This window comes from Mustela nivalis, assembly GCF_964662115.1.
Source record: "Mustela nivalis genome assembly, chromosome: 14".
In the NCBI taxonomy this organism is placed as follows: Eukaryota; Metazoa; Chordata; class Mammalia; order Carnivora; family Mustelidae; genus Mustela; species Mustela nivalis.
The window spans coordinates 43,484,354-43,503,659 of record NC_139033.1 but is presented as its reverse complement, the minus strand read 5'-3'; the positions used below and the strand labels follow the sequence as shown (position 1 = coordinate 43,503,659).

The window sequence follows — 19,306 nt, the reverse complement described above, 5'->3', positions numbered from 1 at the left end:
CCCATTTCTAAATAGGCATACTCATGGTGGAGGGCAAGCCATCCCAGGTGTGGGCAGGATTTATCTTCTGACAGTCAGGTCACATCTCTGCAACCGAGTCCTAGTAGGAATACAGTTTGCTGGGGGAGGGCAGGCAGGGCAGGGAGTACCTGCTGCGTGCTGAGAGAGGTGCACAGGGAGCAGATGGCCTCCGCGTCCTCCGGGGTTTTCTTCTTTAGCTGCAGAAGCTGGGCTGCTTGGATCAGGGGTTCCATGGTCTGGACAGCTCCGCTCTGGTGAAGGTTCCTTCCCCGAAGCCACTCTTCAAGTTGGCTTATGTTGTACCTTAGACACAGGTCAAAGGGAGCAGAGTTAGGCCGGACTTCTAAGGGCCAGGGGTGAGCACACCTGGCGGCAGTACCTGTGGTACCACCCGGCTACAAACAGTGGGATCGTGCTCTTCACCCTCACGAGCTCACACGGAGCAAATCTTGAAGAGCACTTTGCTGAATGAATACAGCAATGAATGGGTGTTTAAAATCAAGCAAAGCTGAGGGACGTGAAGTGTCTGTGTATTTGATCTACCGAACTGAAGCGATTGGTACTTCACCTTCACAAACATACTTCTACGTGAGCCTTCTCCAGTCTCTAGCCTCACTGGGGTTTCCCCCTGACCTACCCACACTGTCTTTACAGTCTTTCGAGTGCGTCAACGTCGTTAAAGCTCTGAACTCATTGGTTTCCCAGGTTACCGCCTTGGTGTAGAGTTCCACCAACAAACGAGCAGGTGATGGAACTGTGTCTTGCACTGACTGTGACAAGGACCGGCAGCTAGGTCTGGATGTCACTGTCAGAGACAAAGGCCCTGGGCTCCGACTCTAGCTGGCGGGGGAGGACCCCTCCGGCCACAAGGCTCGGGCAGGGCACCCCGCTCCTACCTGAGCTGCATGCCGGTGCTCCACGAGCAGACGTCCTTCCGCAGCAGCAGGTTGTTGAGGGTCACGGCGTTGATCATGTAGAACAGCTGCTTGAACACCTGCAGGATGATCTCAGGGTCCAGGCCCTGGTCTCGCATGACCGTGTGGAAGGAAGTCATCTGGCGGATGACGGCTTCCAGGCAGTAGGAGTTGTCCCCGTCCACCATGCTGGAGGAGCGCTTCCGGTAGCCCGTTGGCTTCACACCAGAGAGACCCTGAATGCTCTCATTTTCCAACATGGCGGAGACTAAAAGAAAAGCATGGTTGGAGAAGCTGGCGTGTTCCCCACAGAAGATCTGTTCTTGGACCACTAAGATCATTCAGCGCCTTGGGCTTTGGCGATGGCACCATCCACCGGCATACGATGTTGATGTGCTCAGAAACTCACAGCATTGAGCATCGGATTGCTAATGTGTTGGAGTCTATGTGGAATGAGGTTTGCCTATAGAAATGTTGGACCAAATTTGTGCTTAAATTCATTATGGGACAAAAATAATGGGCACGTACCAACTCAGTTCTGTACTGGTTTCTGTGCTAAGTACAAAGTTTGAGAATTGAGCAGCTTGGGTATAGTACCGGCCCAGCCCTTGACTTCGTCTTGGACCCTGAGATCATCCTCCTCGTTTTCAAAACGCTCTTTTCCATGAGCCACTGACCATATAAATCTCAGGTTAGCTGGTCTTCTTACACTTTCTACCCAGTGTTTAACTATGTGCCTTTATACTCAGGATTTCTTTCCATCTCCCAACAACCCATTTCCTGGTTACAAAACTGAGGCACACGGAAGTTAAAATTACTTGCCCAAGATCACACCACTAGGAGTCAGCAGGGCCAGGATTTGAATCTAGGTGTGTCCAACTCCAGAATTGTTGCTATTAGCCATCACATGATTCGGAATCATGAAGCACTCCCAGTGTTCTCTATGCCCTGTGCCTCATAAGAAGGTTCTCAGGAATAACAATGTGGAATGAACCTTATGCTAGATAAGGTTCTGGATGGCATGGAGTGCTCTGTCCAACTTCGAATCTACATATAACCTATCTGTGTTGTAAGAACCCAGGGGAAAGCTTTACAACACAGGCACAAGGGACAACTTCCTCCCCAGACTTCTTGGAGCATCCTGAGTGATATGTGGATGTGTCACTCCTGACTCAAAAAACAACAGGCCTCTCGTGTTTAAATTCTGATTTATTGCTAAGTGCCCAAGTCTACTGCTTTGGACAGAGTGTTCTCTAAGTACTTATTGTATGAGTACTTGCCACTGTGTTTCTTCATGTGCCCCTGCTTAATGCTTTTATTTTTTTTCATGAGTAAAGTACACATTTGGGCAATAGGATTATATTTTTTACTCTATATGCATTGATAACCTTTTGGATTTTTACTTAGTACCTATGGAAGACCTCCTAGCTCTTCTGAGCACACAGCACACACCTCCTTGCTGCCTTCAGTGGGAAGGTTCTAGTTTTCTGGCTTCCCTGATCGCAGGCGGTGTTCACCGTCGTTTCTGACCCCACAATGAGTGCTGGAGATCTGCTGCTGCCCGCTTACCTATCATAGGCTGCAACACACCCTCGGCGATTTTAATGAGCTGCTGGTAGATCTGAATGGAAAGGTCACTCAGCACCTGGCGGTATTCGGTGAGGTCGAAGTTCTTAAGACAGTGCTCATTCTGCTTGGGCGTATTCTGAGTCATGAAGCCCTGCAGAGAGAAAGGGCATTTCAAAGAGGCTCGGCAGGACTTCCAGGTCTCCATCTCGTCCATGACACCCTATCTGTGGGGTTCCACCAGCCTCTGTTAACATGATGGTCCACAAGAGCCTGTCAGTTCCTTGAGGCCTCAGTGGGGGGCCCTTGAATCTGAAGGCAGAGCAAAACCTCAGCATGATAGAGAAGTCGGAGCTGTTTGAATTAAAAGGCCCGAATCACTTAGTCCACATCTTGAGGTGATTTCCCTGCAGCAGCAGACCCAGCTTGGTGTGAGCTCCAGGGAAAGAGGCCTCTGACCTGAGTCTCTGTCCCTCTCTCCTAACGGGCCAGGATACCTTACAGTGTGAAATGCACAGCCATGGAAGGAGTACGGCCGGGTCAGATGATGCTTTTATAATGGGAAATTTTACATGGATTCTATTGTTGGGCATCAGAATTAATAGACAAACAGAAATGATCTCACAGCTACAGCACCTTGTCCCCTTAGCTTTCTATGCAAACAAGAGGAAATAATGTTGTCAAGAGTTGCTAGTATGGAGAGGAGTCGGGGGACCAACAGCCCTTTGTATTCAGGCCGAGGTACACCAAGGGCAGCCAGAAAGACCAAGTCTTCAAAGAGTGACCATCCCCAACGAAGTCTCTCAAACCAGATCCCATTACAAAGCATTTTTATTTTTTTATTTTATTTTATTATTATTATTTATTTATTTATCAGAGAGAGAGAGGGAGAGAGAGCAAGCACAGGCAGACAGAGTGGCAGGCAGAGGCAGAGGGAGAAGCAGGCTCCCCGCTGAGCCAAGGAGCCCGATGCGGGACTCGATCCCAGGACGCTGGGATCATGACCTGAGCCGAAGGCAGCTGCTTAACCAACTGAGCCACCCAGGCGTCCCACAAAGCATTTTTAAATAAAAACTAAAAAGCAGGTGAAAGAAGGAATCACTGTGACAGCTAAGATACAGATTTTTCTCCATCTTTATTTACACTACACTGATCTGGCTATACTGTGCTTCGGGTCTTATGCCCCTGCCCCAATATATTATTTTGAATAAAAGTGAAAAAGGAAGGGCAGAAAGGAATAGTGGAGGCACCCCCCGCCCAGGGGCCTGGGAGTGGTGTGTGGGGAGAGGTGGAATTTTTACTGGAGAAGCCAGAGTGAGGACATGGCCTGGGTCACCGAGCTACGGGGCTAAATGCAGAGCATGGGCACAGTTCTTTCAGGGACCAGTGTTGGGAATGGTGGGTTCCAGATGAAGCTGGGCTCTCGAGGGCCAGAGCAAGATAGGAAATAATGCAATCAGTTGGGCTGCAGGTCAAGGAATCAAATTTGGTTACAAGTAAGAAGCTGGGCCTCCAGGTCAAGGTGTAAAAATGTGGTCTCATCACGTCCCTTCTCGGCGTCTGCCTTAAAATGGACAAACTACCGGTTGGCTTAAAAGACAGTCTCACACATGAGACAACTGACCGGGCTTTCTTCCGGCATTCAAGGAAACGGGGCTCTTCCACAGATGCTTCCAAAATTTAAGGTCACAAGGCTCTCCCTGGAGAGTCCCAGGGGTTCTTGGATAAAGGATGGGTCACGTAAACTCATTTCCCCACCAATTCTACTTATTTGATTCCAGGTGCTTTCTGGGACTGCTGGGACTGTCAAGGCCACCTAGAGGACAGGTGTGCTGTGGCCTGCCTATCCCTGAGTCAGGTAGAGGAAGGTGTGCCCTGAGCCCGAGGTCCCAGAGGGTGCTGGACAGACCTGACATGCTCTCCTCAGGGTAGAACTGCGTTTGGACAGAGCAGGGCTGCCCTCCACGACAGCCCAGTCTCTGAGCTGACATCTGCTCTGAAGCAGGACACACATTGCTCTGTCCAAGGAAGCGAGTAGGTCTGGCAGGGGATCTGGGGTGCTTTAATGGTTTTTGAGTGCCCTTTAGGTGTTGGGTTATCTCAACACGTACCTCATCCCCGCTGTACTGCTTCAAGCAGTGAAGGAGGCGGCAGGTGTTGGATAACCAGAATGATGTCATCTCGAAGTCCTCGTTGTGCTTCTGTGGAAAGAAAAAGACATCTCTCGTTAGTAGGGGCTCCCATCTGGTTAAACACTCACCTGCAACCTGTCTTTCCAGGTTTCTAGAATTACTCAGCATGCCCGAGGCAGACACGATGGCCCATCATGAAGAGCAGATCCACTGTCCAGGGGCTGTGTTACCATTCCTCCACTGCTGGGAGGGGCACAGAGGCCCCCACCCTGGTTCCCTGAGCAGTGGCGCACCTCTGTGCAGCCCTGGGCTGTATGCTGAGCCCTGGGCAGCTGGCCCCGGCAGGCTCCAAACCATCACTGATCCAACCCAGGAGATGGGAGGAGCACGCCAGTGAACATTCTGGCACTCCATTTATTGAGAGAGCAGATGTCCAATGGGTTCAACCCTCTGGAAAATGACTATAAACTGTAACTTGGTGAAAAAGGCTGTTGTACAGCCCAAAGAGCTGAGACACAGCTTCTACCCTAAGGCCGATGACTGCACAGAGTTCGTTTCATCCAGTAACACTGCCCCTGTTGAAACGTCAGAGAGGAGAGCTTCAATGGCAATAAAACAAAGGGGTCAGACAGAGAGTGATGGGTAGGGCTGGGCGAGCCGGTGGAGCCTGGTGATTAGGGAGGGTTTTCCTGAGGCAGTGACCTCTTAAGTCAGCCTTTGACTTGCCCAGACCAGCACAAGCCTCTGGATGAGCTCGAGTGAGGGGTCGAGGCAGGAGACTCAGCCCCAAGAGTTGGCAGCATGTCTGTTTAGAGCCAGGAGCAGATAAAACTGGGCAGGAGGTGCGGTAACTGAGACACAGCTGGCACGAAGCCAGAAGCTACAGGCTGGTGTGACACACTCCCAGAAGGATAGGGGGGGGCAAGTGACAGCGGTCTAGATTCCGTGCTTCTGGGGATGGCTTACGCCGCAGAGTGGCAGAGCGGGTGAGAACGGGGGGCGGTCTCAGAGCAATGCCGCTTGGGGTGGGGGCCTGTGCCGAGTCATAAATCTCTCCTACAGAGGGCTGATCTCCCTCAAAAAGCTTACCTCTCCCCATAGCTTCTATGTGGCCCGGCCTCTCCCCTCCCTGCAGGCCAGCCTCCTGCAGAGGCTGTCACTACACTGGTAAGGGGCCTCATGCCTTTAAGTGGAGTTCCTCCAGTGAGGGCCCCATTAGCAGCCCTGTCCCGGCCCGGGGCCTCCTCACTTCAGAACCTGATAAATGTTTACACCCTTCCTTGGGCCACTGCCCTCCTGGGCAGCAGGCACCCAGCTCCTTGGAAAGGTCTGGGAGGAAGTCTCTATTCGGGTTGTGTTCCTGCATGGCACTGCAGGGCAGGGTCAGCCTTCCCTGGAGTAGAGCACGGCATTCTCCTGGCACCACAGGCCAAGGCTTTTGAAAGCACCAGGGTTCCCTGGAGGCGGCTGGACAGCAACACTGGATTTCTGAGCGTCCTGCCATTTCTGAGCCTGAGCATCTGGGCTCCGCAGGTGAGCTGCACCTTCAGAGCTGGAGACGCGAGGAAAGCCAGACAGGGTCGAGCTATGGGGAGCCGTAGGCATCCCTCTGTCCGCTGCCAACCACCACCTCTGGCGCGAGGCACCTACCTTCAGGACTTTCTTAATGCCGTTGATGGTGGAGGTCAGCAAGGAGTGCACCTTGAGGTCATCGTTGACGTAATCAGCGTGCCTGATGCACATGTAGAGGACGTAGGCAGGAAGGCAGGGCACGGTGCCCGCCAGCGTCTGTGGCTTCAGCTCTGACAGCAACAAACGCCAAGAGTTAGACTCTAGCAGATGCCTGGGGCTCTGAGAAGCCTGCTCTGAAATATTTTCTTTCCTCTTTTTTTTTTTTAAGATTTTATTTATTTATTTGAGGGAGAGAATGAGCAAGAGGGCACACAAACTGGGGGAGAAACAGAGGGAGAGAGAGACCTGGACTCCTTGCTGAGCAGGGAGCCTGATGCGGGACTTGATCCCAGGACCTTGAGATCATGACCTGAGATGAAGGCAGATGCTTAGCTGACTGAGGCACCTAGGTGGCCCTGAAATACAAGTATTTTCAATATTTTCCTGGAGCTCCTCTAAAAGTAACCTTTCAAAGGGCCCGGCGGCTGGAGGAGGAGTAGGGGAGAAGCTGTCAGGGATACACAGACACCTTCTGACCCCGAGTACTAGCTTTAGAAACTAGTTAAAAGCCCCAAACTCACAAAAGCACATTCCTCATTGTTTGGCCAGAACAATAAGACAGGCTCCTAATGCCTGGTCCTTAGAACATGAAGGAGAAGAGCCCACAGGTAGCTCTCTGCCAGGTTTCCACACAGAGGGCCTGGGCCCTGGGCCAGCCGCAGGGAGGAGCCGGCTCCCCAGCCAGTGAGAGAGCTCGGGGCGCTTCCTGCTGCGGGCACACCGGACTCTCCCACAGCGGACTGTGAGAGCAGGTTCTGGGAGAAGCTGGCAGACCGCAAATTCCCAAAGCCAGAGCCTATGTGCCGGGGCCCAGAAGGCCACAGGGACCTTTAGCCCACTTAACTGTCCGTTTGGAAACTATGTACTTGGCAGCAGCTGCCTAGACCTCCTCAGAGCCAAGAATAGATCAAGTAGGCTGCTGAGTGGCCACGGCCATTCCCCACCCCCCAAGGGCCACACTGTGACACCTGTCTCGCCAGCCTCTCCACTGACAGGTGGCCTAACCTGCGTACAGCTTGTCCTGTCTTGGGCTGTCCTATTGTGACCTGAGTCCCATGTCTATAGACTCACTTGGTCTGCCCAGCTAAGTGTTAGCATTTGGGGCAGGACCAACGGCTCGACACATCTCTATCCTCCACAGCAACCGCTTGTGCCAGGGACCTAGGAGGAGGTCGGATGGTGTTTTGGCACTTGTTTGGATGACTAGAGGGAAGGAGACTGGGTGTGACATGCAGGCAGCTTAGGGGGAGATGGCCTCGTCTGGGGCTGCCTGAGCTGGGACAGTGGGGAGGAGCCACGTCTGCTGGCACAAGCAGTCCTGTTCGTTTCGGACTCTATGGTTGGGAACTTTGACTTTCATTCCCCAGAGATGAAAGGCTCATTCCTAGAAGCCTTAGAATCAGATGCAGCCTGCTGAAGGAAGAGGGGCTTCCCATCAGATTGCTGGGCAGCTCTAGGGGGAATTAGCCTTTAGAAAAAGAGCCAAAGCACTCAGTCGCTAGAAATACCCAACACAAAGAACGGAGGGAAAAGCTGCCCTAGGCTAGAGTCCACAGCATTTGGCCCTCAGCAAGCTGCTCAGCAGGGTGCAACTCTGGCAAACTCACATTTCTCTAAAACAGCCCTGACCTCCTAGTTGACCGTCTCGTGCCCCTGCAAAAAGCAACCATTTCATATTCGTCACACTGAGAAGAGTCTGTGACTTCAGCATAGCACTTTCTCTGGTCATATTTCCCATCTATTGTATTTCCCACGTCCGCATTTTACAGAACATCTAAGGCTCCAAGTAAAGGAGCTTGTAGCTCAGGGTCCAGAGGACCATCTACCCAAGATTCTTCCCTTTTTTTTTACCCAGGACTCTCTCCTCCAAGCCTCCTCCTCCTACTCTGCAGGCAGCTGCTGGACTGGGCTGGTTTGGGCAGAAAGGCAGGCCTGGGGAAGCCAGGTGGAGCAGGACCAGAGGGGAGAGAGCCGGGCCACGTGGCAAACCAGGCTGTGGCTCGGGGTGGCAAGGAGAGCCGCACCCAAGAGCCTGGCATGTGGTCCCCATAGCATCACAGCATGAGCATGGCCTGGGGAGGGGATGTTGTTGGGAGCTGATTAGAGAAGCAGCCATGTGAAGGGAGGGCGACGGAGAGCCAAGGATGGGTGGGAGGTGGCGGGGTGCAGAGTGGGGGGGTGGGTTATGCTGGGTTGGCCACGCAGCTGGGGAAGGAGCTGTGTGGGGGTGGGATACCACAGAGGGTCCCGACCTGTCACCAGGTTCCGAATGAGAAGGGCCTCGTCTTCCTTGTGGTACTCCAGCATGCCCTGGAAGTCCTTCTCCTTCCGTTGGACGGTGACCTGCCTGTTGAGCTCATGTCGCTTCCGCTCACTCTGGGCCAGTGCCTGGGCGGCTGGGCAGGGAAGAGACAGGAAACATGAAGAGAGAGCTCTAGGCTACAGGCCCGAGAGGCGGGGGTGCCTTAGGTCAGTGGTGCTTCGCTCTGGGGATCCAGCATTCCAGGTTCTCTGAGCTCCCACACTCCTCACGTGGTCTGTCCTTGCGGCCCAGACCACACTCCAAAGAGCTTAGCACCAGGCACTGGGGCCCCCGCAGGATAAGAATTCAGAAGAATGAATGACAGGTCTTCAAGACTGAATGAGAGAGAGAAGCCTGAAGCCTGGAGTGGCCTCTCAGGAGAAGAAGAACTCAAAGAGAGCAGAGAGATTCAGGGATGGAGAGGGGCTGAGCAGAACACGCAGCCTCTCCTCCTAGATCCTCCTCCAAAGCAGGAGGTGGGCATAACCAGCTGAGTAAGCAAATGACACCCGTGCTGGGTGCTGTGCCCAGAGGCACTTGGTATTAGGACGAGAGATGGGACTCAACCCTGGGGACACAGCTCTTGAGAGGAGAGTAAAAGGATGGGGGGGGGTCCAGGCGGTGGGGGGACCCAGAGAGGATTCCATGCCAGGTGGCATGTGTCAGGAAGGACCGAGGCTGACAGATTTATAGCAAGGGGTCAGAGCAAGCACATTCTGGATGTTTCTGGAAGAAATTTAAAACTGTCTGACCTCTCTGGGCCAGATTCAAGGTTCGAAATTTAAGGTTAAAAATCATAGGACTGACCTTGTTCCTTCCTGACTACCCGTCACATAGAGTGAGGCCCCTGTGGTCGGGGTCTGTGTGTTATGTAGCATTTTCCCCCACACCAAAAAAGCTTCGCCTCCCAGCTCCCTTGAGGGCAGGGCCACAGGGCCACGGTCTCAGTGCAGAGCTCAGAGGAAGCACCCAAACACCTGCCGGGCTGACTTATCTTCATCCAGATTCCAGCCACCTGAGAACGTGTGAGCCTGTGGGGTCTGACTTGGTCTATCCCACAGCTGGACTGGGCACAGGCACCAGAGGACGGGGGAAGCAGGAAGAACCTGCAGAGGGAAGCGGCCCTTCTGTTCCCTTCCCTCACTGAGCTCGCGCACAAGCACGCGCTCGCGCACACACACACACACACACATCCTCTCTCTCTCTCTCTCTCTCTCATGGGCCTTACCTTCTAGGTCCTGGACCTTCTTCATGTAAATTTTCAGTTGTTTCTTGAGCTTCCTCTCATTCTTTTCCAGCTTTTCTACCAGTTCTTTGAGGTCCTAAAATCAGAGGGAAGCAGTGTGAGAACAGACTTAACTTGGCCCTGGAGGGCAGGGGCTAGAATCCTGGGGCCCAGGGTGGCCCTCGGTAGCCACCAACCCCAGTCCTAAACCCTTACTGAAGGGTGGTCTCTAGATTCTGTTTCTGCTATGGGGCCAAGGATGAAAACCTGGCCCATTTAGCTAAAGGCCATCGCTGGCTCCAACTGTTTCCAGAACGTGACTTCCCAGAGTGTGATCCGATGGGCAACATCACTCACCAGGTTCTCGTTGGTCAGCCGGGAGATCTCCTGCTGGACACCAAACTCCACCTGGGCCTCCGGGGACAGCAGCAGCGTCTGGCAGAAAGTCTGCTGCTGCCTGTCCAACTCCTCCTTCAGGGCTTCCACCTGCGCCTTGAGGCCCTCCACCTCCTCCTCGTGCTCGCGGCTCTGGGCCTGTAGCTGTGCCTCCAGCAGCCTGCACCAGGGGGAGGGGGGCCGGTGACCGTGGGGCTCAGGTCAGCGCCCCATGTGAGGGGCCACAGACGGACACGCAATGGGGAGCAGCCAAGCACACAGCAGCAGCAACTGCACAAACCCAACAGGGAAGACGCCAAGGGGAACAGTCTGGCAAGCAGCCCAGCCTGTCCCGTCCTGTCCGAGGATGGGAACTCGGGGCCAAATGCGCACCCCTGGTCCAAGGCCTTTTCCTTGCCACCCCCTCCCCCATTCCGTTCCTCATCCTACACAGGCGATTGGTTTCGGATTGAGAGATTGTCTCCGTGTCAAATTGCCATCCACAAAAATAAATTTCTTACAGCACCATTTACAGAAAAGTATCCACATCTGCACCAGCTTCTCAAGAATCTCCTTGTTAAGACAAAAGCCTAGTAGACTCAACTAGTGCCTGCGTATTTCCTCTATCCTAGATTATCTGCCTGTCTTAGAAAGGCGAAACCTGAGCGCCCTCCTTTTTCTCGTCACCACCACCTCCACTTTGTCTGCGGCCATAAATACACAAATTCTTCTCTAGTCAAAACAGAAATTAAGACTCCTGGTGAACCATCTGGGGGAAGCTTTCAGATCAGCTGGTGTCATGAACAGAAGCAGAAGAATCTTGAGAAGATCTGGGCAAGGTTGGCAAGAAGTCTCAGAAGACTGAGTCTGAAAGCTCCCCAGGCAATTCTGGGAGACGCCTGTTCCATCCGTCACGAGAAGGCAAGGGATTCTCGAAGCTTCCCAAGCAGCTTCCTCCTCCCCGGGAAGCACTAATGGGAACGAGGTGCTACCTTCTTGGGCTCAAGAGCAAATGTTCTGATTCAGGGTAGTGAACATCACATGAAAGAAAGGTAGGACGTCTGGATGAAAGGTACGCCAAAAGCTGTCTGACAAGACCCACATGCTTGAAAATTCTCTTTGGTCTCTCCCAGGGGTGTGCCAAGACAGTGACCAGAGCTTAGACTCAGGAACCTGGAAGTGCCTCAGAAATGCCATTAAGAGTCCTCAGCTGCCCTGGAGACACCTTTTTTGTTTTGTTTTGTTTTGTTTTACAGTTGTGCTAGTTTGGCCACAAGAGAGGACGGACCAAGTTGCCAAGGGAGCTAGAGATGGGGAGTCTATGCTGTCAACGCCTCCATGGCTGTGCCCATGTCTTCTGTAGCTCAGTCAGCTCCACAGTGACATGGGGAGCAATGCCTGACTCCCAGGAGCTTCTCAACAGATTCATACAAGTGAAGAAATGCTGGAAGACTGACTGACTCACCCACGCCACACGCCATGTCAATCAGCTGAAAGCACTAATGACGTGAGGATTAGAGGGAAGAGCTCTGTGATTAAATAAGCATTTTAGAGGACACAGGATATTTAGAGAGCATCTTGGCTACAATACACTAAAAGCATCACCAGAAAGTTATAAACATCTCAAGAGAGAACAGAAACCACTAGGTTCTAAGGACTCTCCCTCAGGATTCGGTTCCTGACTTGGGCTGTGAGTTTGTGCTGGTAGCTTTCTTATTCTCCATCTAGACTGTAGTTGGGTGGCTTCAGTTCTGGGCAAGATAGGAGAATCCCTAGACAAGCACCGGGCTCGACACACCTCCTCTGAGGCCAAGAGTTCAGGGGCCTCAGACAGTGACGGAGCTGGTTCTAGAAGCCGGGTCTCCTGATAGATACGTCTGACCTTTCAGTTTTGTTAATGCATTCATTTGCTTATTAAAAAAAAAAAAATATCCAATCTGCTGATAGAGAGCCACAAGGAATCACCTGGTTTTACATGGGGCTTCCCTCCCCAATAAAACAAACTTCTCGCTGGGGCAGGTCTTACTGAATAATGGCCATTATAACAGAAATATCAGACAACATGGGTCCTGTGCTTACTATGTGCCAGGCACGTGCCAAAATGCTCCACCTGCCTTAACCCTATTCCTTAGAATGACTCCGTGAGGCAGGTCCCATTCTGATCCACATCAGAGCAGCGAGGGAAGAGACCGAGGTCGCCTTGCTCACAGGCGGTGGGGCCACTTAGCAACCTAGAGCCAGGAGGCACGCTGCCTCGAGGACCAGCTGATCTGGACCTTCTTCTCCCAAGAACAGATTCTTGTTGCTGTAATGGGCCCTCCAGCAGGTCATGGGCAGGGAATGCTTTGGAGGTAGTATGGGAGGGCGTCAGGTTCCCACCCGGCCCCACCACCGCCAGGCTGAGGGGCCTGGGCCACCACGGACCCCACTGCCATGGCCTCTTCTGGGACACAAGCCTGTGGACCATTGCTGCTTTGGTTGCTGGGGGGCTCAAATTCGCCAAGCTATGCCACAGACCCAAAGGGCCACACGCAGGCAGCCAAAGTGGGACAGGACCATCACATGGTGTCTAACCTCCCTTGGTAAACTGCTCACCCACAGCTCAAGGCCAGTGGCTTATTCAGATTCTGGTACCATGTGGAGGGTTCAGGTTCTAGATCTTCCACTGAAGCGGCAAGTTCCTTGAATCCTAGAAGCATCAGTGAGTGTCCTGACCCCAGGAAGGTTCCCCTGAGCCTTTAGCTGCTGTTGCCTAGACCCCTATGAGCAGCTCCCCGGGCCTCATCCACACAGAGCCCGAACACAGCCAGCCAAGTGACTCGAGGGGCAGCCCACGGCACCCCCGAGACTCGGGCCCTGGCCTCCACTCCAGGGGAGAGACAGGTAAGCGTAGACACGAGCAGGCGGGACAGACAGAGCAGGCGCAGGCAGGAAGGCGTATGCGTGACCTGGCAACTTGCTTTAGGCCTTGGTAGGCCAAGCCGAGCTCTCCATCTTCATTCAAATATCCCCAATCCTCAGTCTTGCTAGAAATAAATGACAAAAAACAGGGCATCGAGTGTGGAGGGAAGAGACAGGGAGGCAGAACGTCCAGGAAAGTGAGGCCAAGCCGTGGAAACAAAAACAAAAAAAAAAGGAAAAGCTCGAACTCCCAGCTTCCCTTCTTCCTTTGCAATCACCTGAGAACGTCCCTGTTCCCGATGAGGATCACGATGGGAGCCAAAGGCTGCACTTGCCCCAATAAATTCTGTGAACAGCAGTGGTCCTCACCCTCTCCACACCCTCCCCCGGAAGGATTCAGAAAAGGAAAGAGAATGAGGAGACCCGCAACCAGGGCAGGGAGGCGAGGCCTGTGCTCAGTAGAAGCCCCAGAGGGCCTCCGGGGAGGCAGCATCTGCTGTGCTCTGACTGGAGCCACAAGGCTCGGTGACACTGAGGGAGACAGCTCCACGCTGTCTGCTTTTCAAGGCCGTTCTCCACTTTGTCACTAAGGATGCAAAAGCATCAGCTCACCTCACCTCCAGCCCTCACGGCAGTTGCACAGTTGCGCATAAACCATGAATAAAGGCCAAGCAGGATGCCTGCGGAACTGTCTCTGCCCCCACCCCAGGGACTGGGTGGCATCTCTCTTATTCACTTAACCTGGAAAGCAGATGGCCAGCTGCCTTCTCCTTGCAAATCCTTTGATCCTCCCCAGGGGCCCCGTGCCTGCCGAGTCCCTCCTGGAGGTCAGGCGTGTGCCCCCCATCCCCCCAGCCATGTACCTCCCTGAGGCACACACAGGAGATCCTCAAGGGCAGGTGGGAGGGGCTGTAGCCCAAGACTGAGCCTCTGGAGCCTCTCGCACCTGCCGGGAGGCTGCCCCCGACTTTCTGTGTGGGGATCCTCCTCGTGCTGGTTGGATCCCAATTTTCCTGGCAGGAATCCCGGAGGAGCCGCAGACGGTGTGCCCACTGTGCCCGGATCGGCAACCCTGTTCTCACAGCAGGGAGACCACCTTCCCCTGGGAGTGGAGCTGCTGTGTTGCTCCTGCTGGGAGCTGGGTGAGGTCTGGGGGAGTAGCTACCCCGTTACCCCCTCCCCGGAGCGCAGCCTCATGAAGGGCGGCCCCAGGCCTTGGCAGGGCTCACACAAGCTGCTTCTAGAGGGAGGCGGGTCATGCGGCTCCTAGGTCCCACCCTGAGAAGCTTGAAGGAGAGGGAAGGGGCAGGGACCGCTGGGAGCATGCGGGGCTCCACGCCTTCCTTTCAGGGCTGTGCTACCTCCTGCTGGGCAGCGAGCGGATTACTGCCAAGAAGTCCATCGTGGGGGCCTCTCCTCTTTAGGACTCTGGCTTCTCAAATGTCCAGAGCTCTCACGGAGGCCTGGTCTCCCCAGAGACTGTGTTGACTGGAGACTTTGAGCAGTCCCCTTCAGTTCCTAGCACAGAAACCCCCTGTGTGTTCCACTTATCCCAGCAAATCCAAAAGGGACCCTGGCCATGTCAAGTGGGAGCTGGCAAGCTAGTGCCTGTCCCTTCTCAGCTCCTACCACATTTAACTAGGGCGCTCAGTAGCCAGTACTTTGCTCACCAGGAATGCAGGACCTTTTCCGTCACCTTGTTTGCCATGAGTGAAGGGATCCCAAGAGGGAGAGGACCTGCCTGGCCCGGACAGCTGCCCACCCTGGCTGGCCCTCCGGATGCCCAGGCGGAGGGAGGGGGCTGCTGGCTCTGGCCGGGAGGGTCACGGTGTTCCTATAGTTCCCGTGATGGCACACGGAGTCCCACCTCTCACCCTCTGGCGGGTGCCTGTGCGTTGCTGAGTTACACAGAGAGGAAGTTAGCATTAATCCCTGCTCCGAGGGAGATGCTCTCAGAATTCTTAATCCTGGAACAGGCCGGGCATGATGCACAAAGATAAAAGTAGAGACTGTGCGGAAGTCGCACACACCGGCTAATGAAAATGCAGTCAGCCAGCTCAGGTCCGAGCCCTTGTTCCTGGATCAAAGAGGACCGGTTCCTCTACGGGGACTCTCTCCCCTTCGTGGGCTCTCATGCAGGGAGGCCTGGGAGGGAGGGCCACCTAGTGGCAGGAGAAGGAAAACCCAAACGCCAGCCTAGGAGAATTTTTTAAAAATAAAGCACAAGAGGTCAGTGAACAAATCAACAAACATTCAAGGAGGATGGGCTGTGTACACACCACTGTGTCGAGCCCCATTCCCGGTGAGCCTACAGACACACTTGAGCAACCAGCAGGTAAAGTCTCCAAGTTGCTCCAAGAAGGCAGCAAGACCGCATAGAGGAACCCGACTGGAGAACTAGGCACCCCAAAGGCGTGGTCGTGGTTCTCGCCTACATGTCCTGGACCTGTTTCATGTGTAAAATGAAAGTGCCCCGCTGACTTATCTGAGGTTCCTTCTAGATCTTTAATGACATAATCTTGTTCACTGTAAAGCTCATGCAGCCGAAAAGGCGTGGGGGAGTCTTTGCTTTCTCTCTGTGGACCCTGTCCAGAGAGCCCCGTGAGGACTTTGACCCAACGGCCATTCCTCTGTCCTGGCTGGAGGCCCTGCCTCCTTGTAAACGGAAACAGGCAAGGTTCCTAAGAGCAGGAAAATGGTCGGTTTCCAGTCTCTAAAAAACTGGAAGATATCGTGCTCCATGGAGGTCCTTATTTCTGCAGCTCAGCTGGATGTTCTGCCCAACTGCCCAGGACGATCCCCACAATCTCCGAGAATGGGAGGCCGTAACCCCAGCACCATGAATGAGAGAAATCTGAGCTACAGGCGGAGCCCAGGAAGGTGAATTGTCTCGGGATAAATACGGCCATGCCTCTGAATTACAGCGGACAGGAGCTATGCTGATGGTTTGGGACCCAGTGAATTTTGGGAACCCTTATGAGGGAGTCACCGCCCCACAGAGTTTCCAGCTGGGAACAGTGACAGTGAGGATTCAAGGAAGGGAGCTGGGGAGGCTGAGGCTCAGTCTCAAATGAGCCATGAATGCCAAGCCTATCCTAAGAAATGTGCACATACCCTTTTCTGGTTAAACAGGATCTCCCCTGTCCCCAGCAGGCTCATTGTAATAACCCCGGCTTTGCCTGTCCAACAGGCAAAGCTACCTTTTGTGCCAAGGGCCTCCCCTTGTTTCCTGGAACCTGCTGGGAAGAGGGACGGCGAGGTTTCCTGGGACCCAAGCAGAGGTCCAGTAATGCACTCTAAGTTTCTCTTTGCAGTTCCACAGACTTGAGTGGAAATAGCCAGTGGCCAAAGGTACACTGTTCCCAGAGCTAGACCTGAGCCCTCACCACACTCCTGCTCCTACCTCGCTCTGTGACCTGAGTGCACGCCTGGAGGTGAGCCTAGCCTGTTCTGCTACCCACTTTCCCAGCGCTTCCCCACCTCCAACCCTCCAGACACCCACCTGTGTCTGCAATAGCCCATCCCCGGGGGCAAGGACGAGCCCTGTCTTTAATTTGATTTTGGCCACAGATGAAATGGTCATAATGTTGCTGATTTCTCTTAGCTCCCAGAACGTGGAAATGAAAGCACTTTCTGGAAGCAGAAGAGCTATCCATCTTCCTGCAGTTCCTTCCCAGAACAGACCCTCATTACTGGCTTCTCTCCCAAAGTGGAGAACAAAGAAAGAGGCACAGTCATAAAGATGAAACAGAACTCTATAAACTCTGGAAGTTAGCACGTGAAAAAAGTTCCAAACTGGGGGACCCTGGACTCTCAGAGGAGCTGTGACTGGGCGTGGGGAGTAGCCCTCCAGAAAGCTAAGCAAAATCCATTGCCTGAGAGTGTAAGCTTTTTCTAGATAGAGGACAGATTTCTGTAACCCCTCCACCCCAAAGCACAAATGCATTCTGTACCTAACTGGGGGTCACGGGCTGGGAGTCCCCTATTGTACCCCGGGCTTGCTGGGAGTGCAATTCTTTTAAGATATAAGAAAAGCTATTTTTACTTTACCACACCATGATTATTGCTGCAAAGGAAGACAAATCCACAGTAAGTAAGCAGCCTCCGGGACTGGATCCCTGACAAGCACTGGGGTGAGCAAGAAGGCAGCGGACAGCTGCTGAGAGCCACGGTGCAAATCAGAAAGACCCGCACTCGCGCTCCCCCATCAGGGTCCAGCTCGCTTCCTTCCTTCCTCCTTCCTTTAATTTCAAATACTACACCTGTGGTCTGTTCTCTTATTCAATGCATTTCTTCACTCAAGATACATTTCAAGTGACTAAATCTCGACTCCAGTTTCAGCACCGAGAAGCTCGCCTTCAGTTCCTTCTCTCTCCTTTCGGGGACAGAACCGCAGCGCTCCGGGAGCGGACTCTCCTCCTGGGGGCCCACTAAAAGGCCTTCATCTTGTGATTACCTACACAGTGCGCTGGGAGCAGCCCAGCCCAGGAGTCAGGCCTTCTGGATCGTACCTTGACTCGGTTTCGGGCTGGCCGCATGCCAGAGCCACTCACCCCTTCTGGGCCTCAGTTTCCCTATCTGCAGAAATGGGGCTGGAAGACCTAGAAATCACAGCACTAAGTCTTCAGGTCATTTTGTGACGTTCTCGCTGAAAACATCAGGCTGCATTCTCAGTGACACCTACTGACATTTTCTAGATATGCTTCCGGTTTTCAACAATTCTGTAAAACACTTAGTGACTACTGGGACACTCGGTTGAGGCGAGAGAGAAAGGCAGCCAGGAACAAGGCTGGCTCTGCTCTGACGAGTAACCATAGGGGCACAAAGAGGCAAAGACGTTAATAATGGCAGTCAGTGTTCTCAGTGCACTACACAGACCATCTCACATGGTCTTCTCCATCACTGTGCGTGCTGGGACTGTCCCCAGTTCTGAAGAGGAAACGGAGGCATGGAGCAGTTGCAAGTTACTGAGGGAGTTACTGCATAGCTAGTAAGCGAGTGGAGCCCAGGGTGCACATTTGCCAGGTGCTCTGCCATACTGCCTGGGCGTCTCCTCCGGGCCCTGCCGCCTCCCCTGGTCACACTCTGTTGCCTTAACCTGGGGGAGCTCATCCTTAAGGAGGGACTAGAGGTTGGTTAAGTAAAATTCAGGGAAAACTCATGTTCGCCCATCTGGCAGTGGTTTAATTCTCCCGTCCAGCCTCTGGGGTGTCTAGCTTGGGTTCCAGCTCTTAAATGTTGGGCACTGTGGCCCACCAGCAGGATTGAGTCTGGCTGTATTAAAGCAAAGAGCCGCAGCCGGCCCCTCCCACAACTCTGTTGGGCTCATTTGGCGCAGGCTTCCCCCTCAGTGCAACAAGCCACTCTCACCATCTTCCCCAGTCCTCCCGTCAGCACTCCTCCCAGGAGGGTCCCTTTCCTCAGGCCCGTCAGAGGGTCTACCTTCTGGAGGCTCCAGCTGTGTTCTTGGAGTCTTGCAGAAGCTAACAAGTGGTTTCCTATGGGATTCAGGGAGTCTGTTCCTTCTTATTTGCCTCCGGTAAAAAGTAAACCCTGATGCTGAAGCACGGGGTCAGTGTCTGAGAAGCAGACATCACACAGCAGCTTGGGGAAGACCCCCTTCCCATCACCTCCTCCAGGCCGAGTTACCACGAAGTGGGACTTACCGGTTTGTCTGGCAGACCCCGTGATAGGCCTCGATGGCGTCTTCCTGATCTACGTGCTTTTCACTGTTAGGCCAACTTGTTCTGGCATTAATGTTCGGCTCCTAGAAGGTCCCAGATTAAAATTACACTGGTAATGTAAACAACTGTCATGAAACAACTTCATAAACTTTACATACAGAGGGATAAAAACAAGTTTTTTGGGTGGTGGGGTGGGGTGCCTGGGTGGCTCAGTCGGTTAAGCGTTCCACTCTTGATCTCAGCTCAGGTCTTGATTTCAGGGTTATGAGTTCAAGCCCTACGTGGGGCTCCCTGCTGGGCCTGGGGACTACTTACAAAAAAAGAAAAAAAAAAAAAAAAACAAGCTTTTGGGGGAAAAAACAAAGGCCTAGGATGACCTCAAATAAAAGCCGTTAAACCCACGCAGGAATGTGACTTCCAAAGGCACAGAATGATAAGGCCTGGCTGTAAAAGAC

The 19,306-nt window shown here is 53.4% G+C and overlaps 1 protein-coding gene across 3 annotated transcripts in view; it reads right to left on the bottom strand.

Moving 5' to 3' along the window:
- Positions 1-19,306, bottom strand: part of MYO5B (myosin VB) — a 342,993-nt gene that overhangs the window by 12,167 nt on the left and 311,520 nt on the right. For 2 of the 3 annotated variants that reach the window (XM_082699233.1, XM_082699232.1), the window contains exons 29-37: positions 18,834-18,934; positions 10,249-10,447; positions 9,895-9,988; positions 8,617-8,760; positions 6,284-6,435; positions 4,613-4,702; positions 2,505-2,655; positions 918-1,203; positions 150-324 (exon numbers count right to left, since the gene is read on the bottom strand). In XM_082699233.1, coding sequence (XP_082555359.1) covers positions 150-324; positions 918-1,203; positions 2,505-2,655; positions 4,613-4,702; positions 6,284-6,435; positions 8,617-8,760; positions 9,895-9,988; positions 10,249-10,447; positions 18,834-18,934 — 1,392 coding nt within the window. Of the gene's footprint in view, positions 1-149; positions 325-917; positions 1,204-2,504; positions 2,656-4,612; positions 4,703-6,283; positions 6,436-8,616; positions 8,761-9,894; positions 9,989-10,248; positions 10,448-13,214; positions 13,293-18,833; positions 18,935-19,306 lie in introns of all 3 variants that reach the window. The other variant, XM_082699234.1, reaches the window with a different exon arrangement.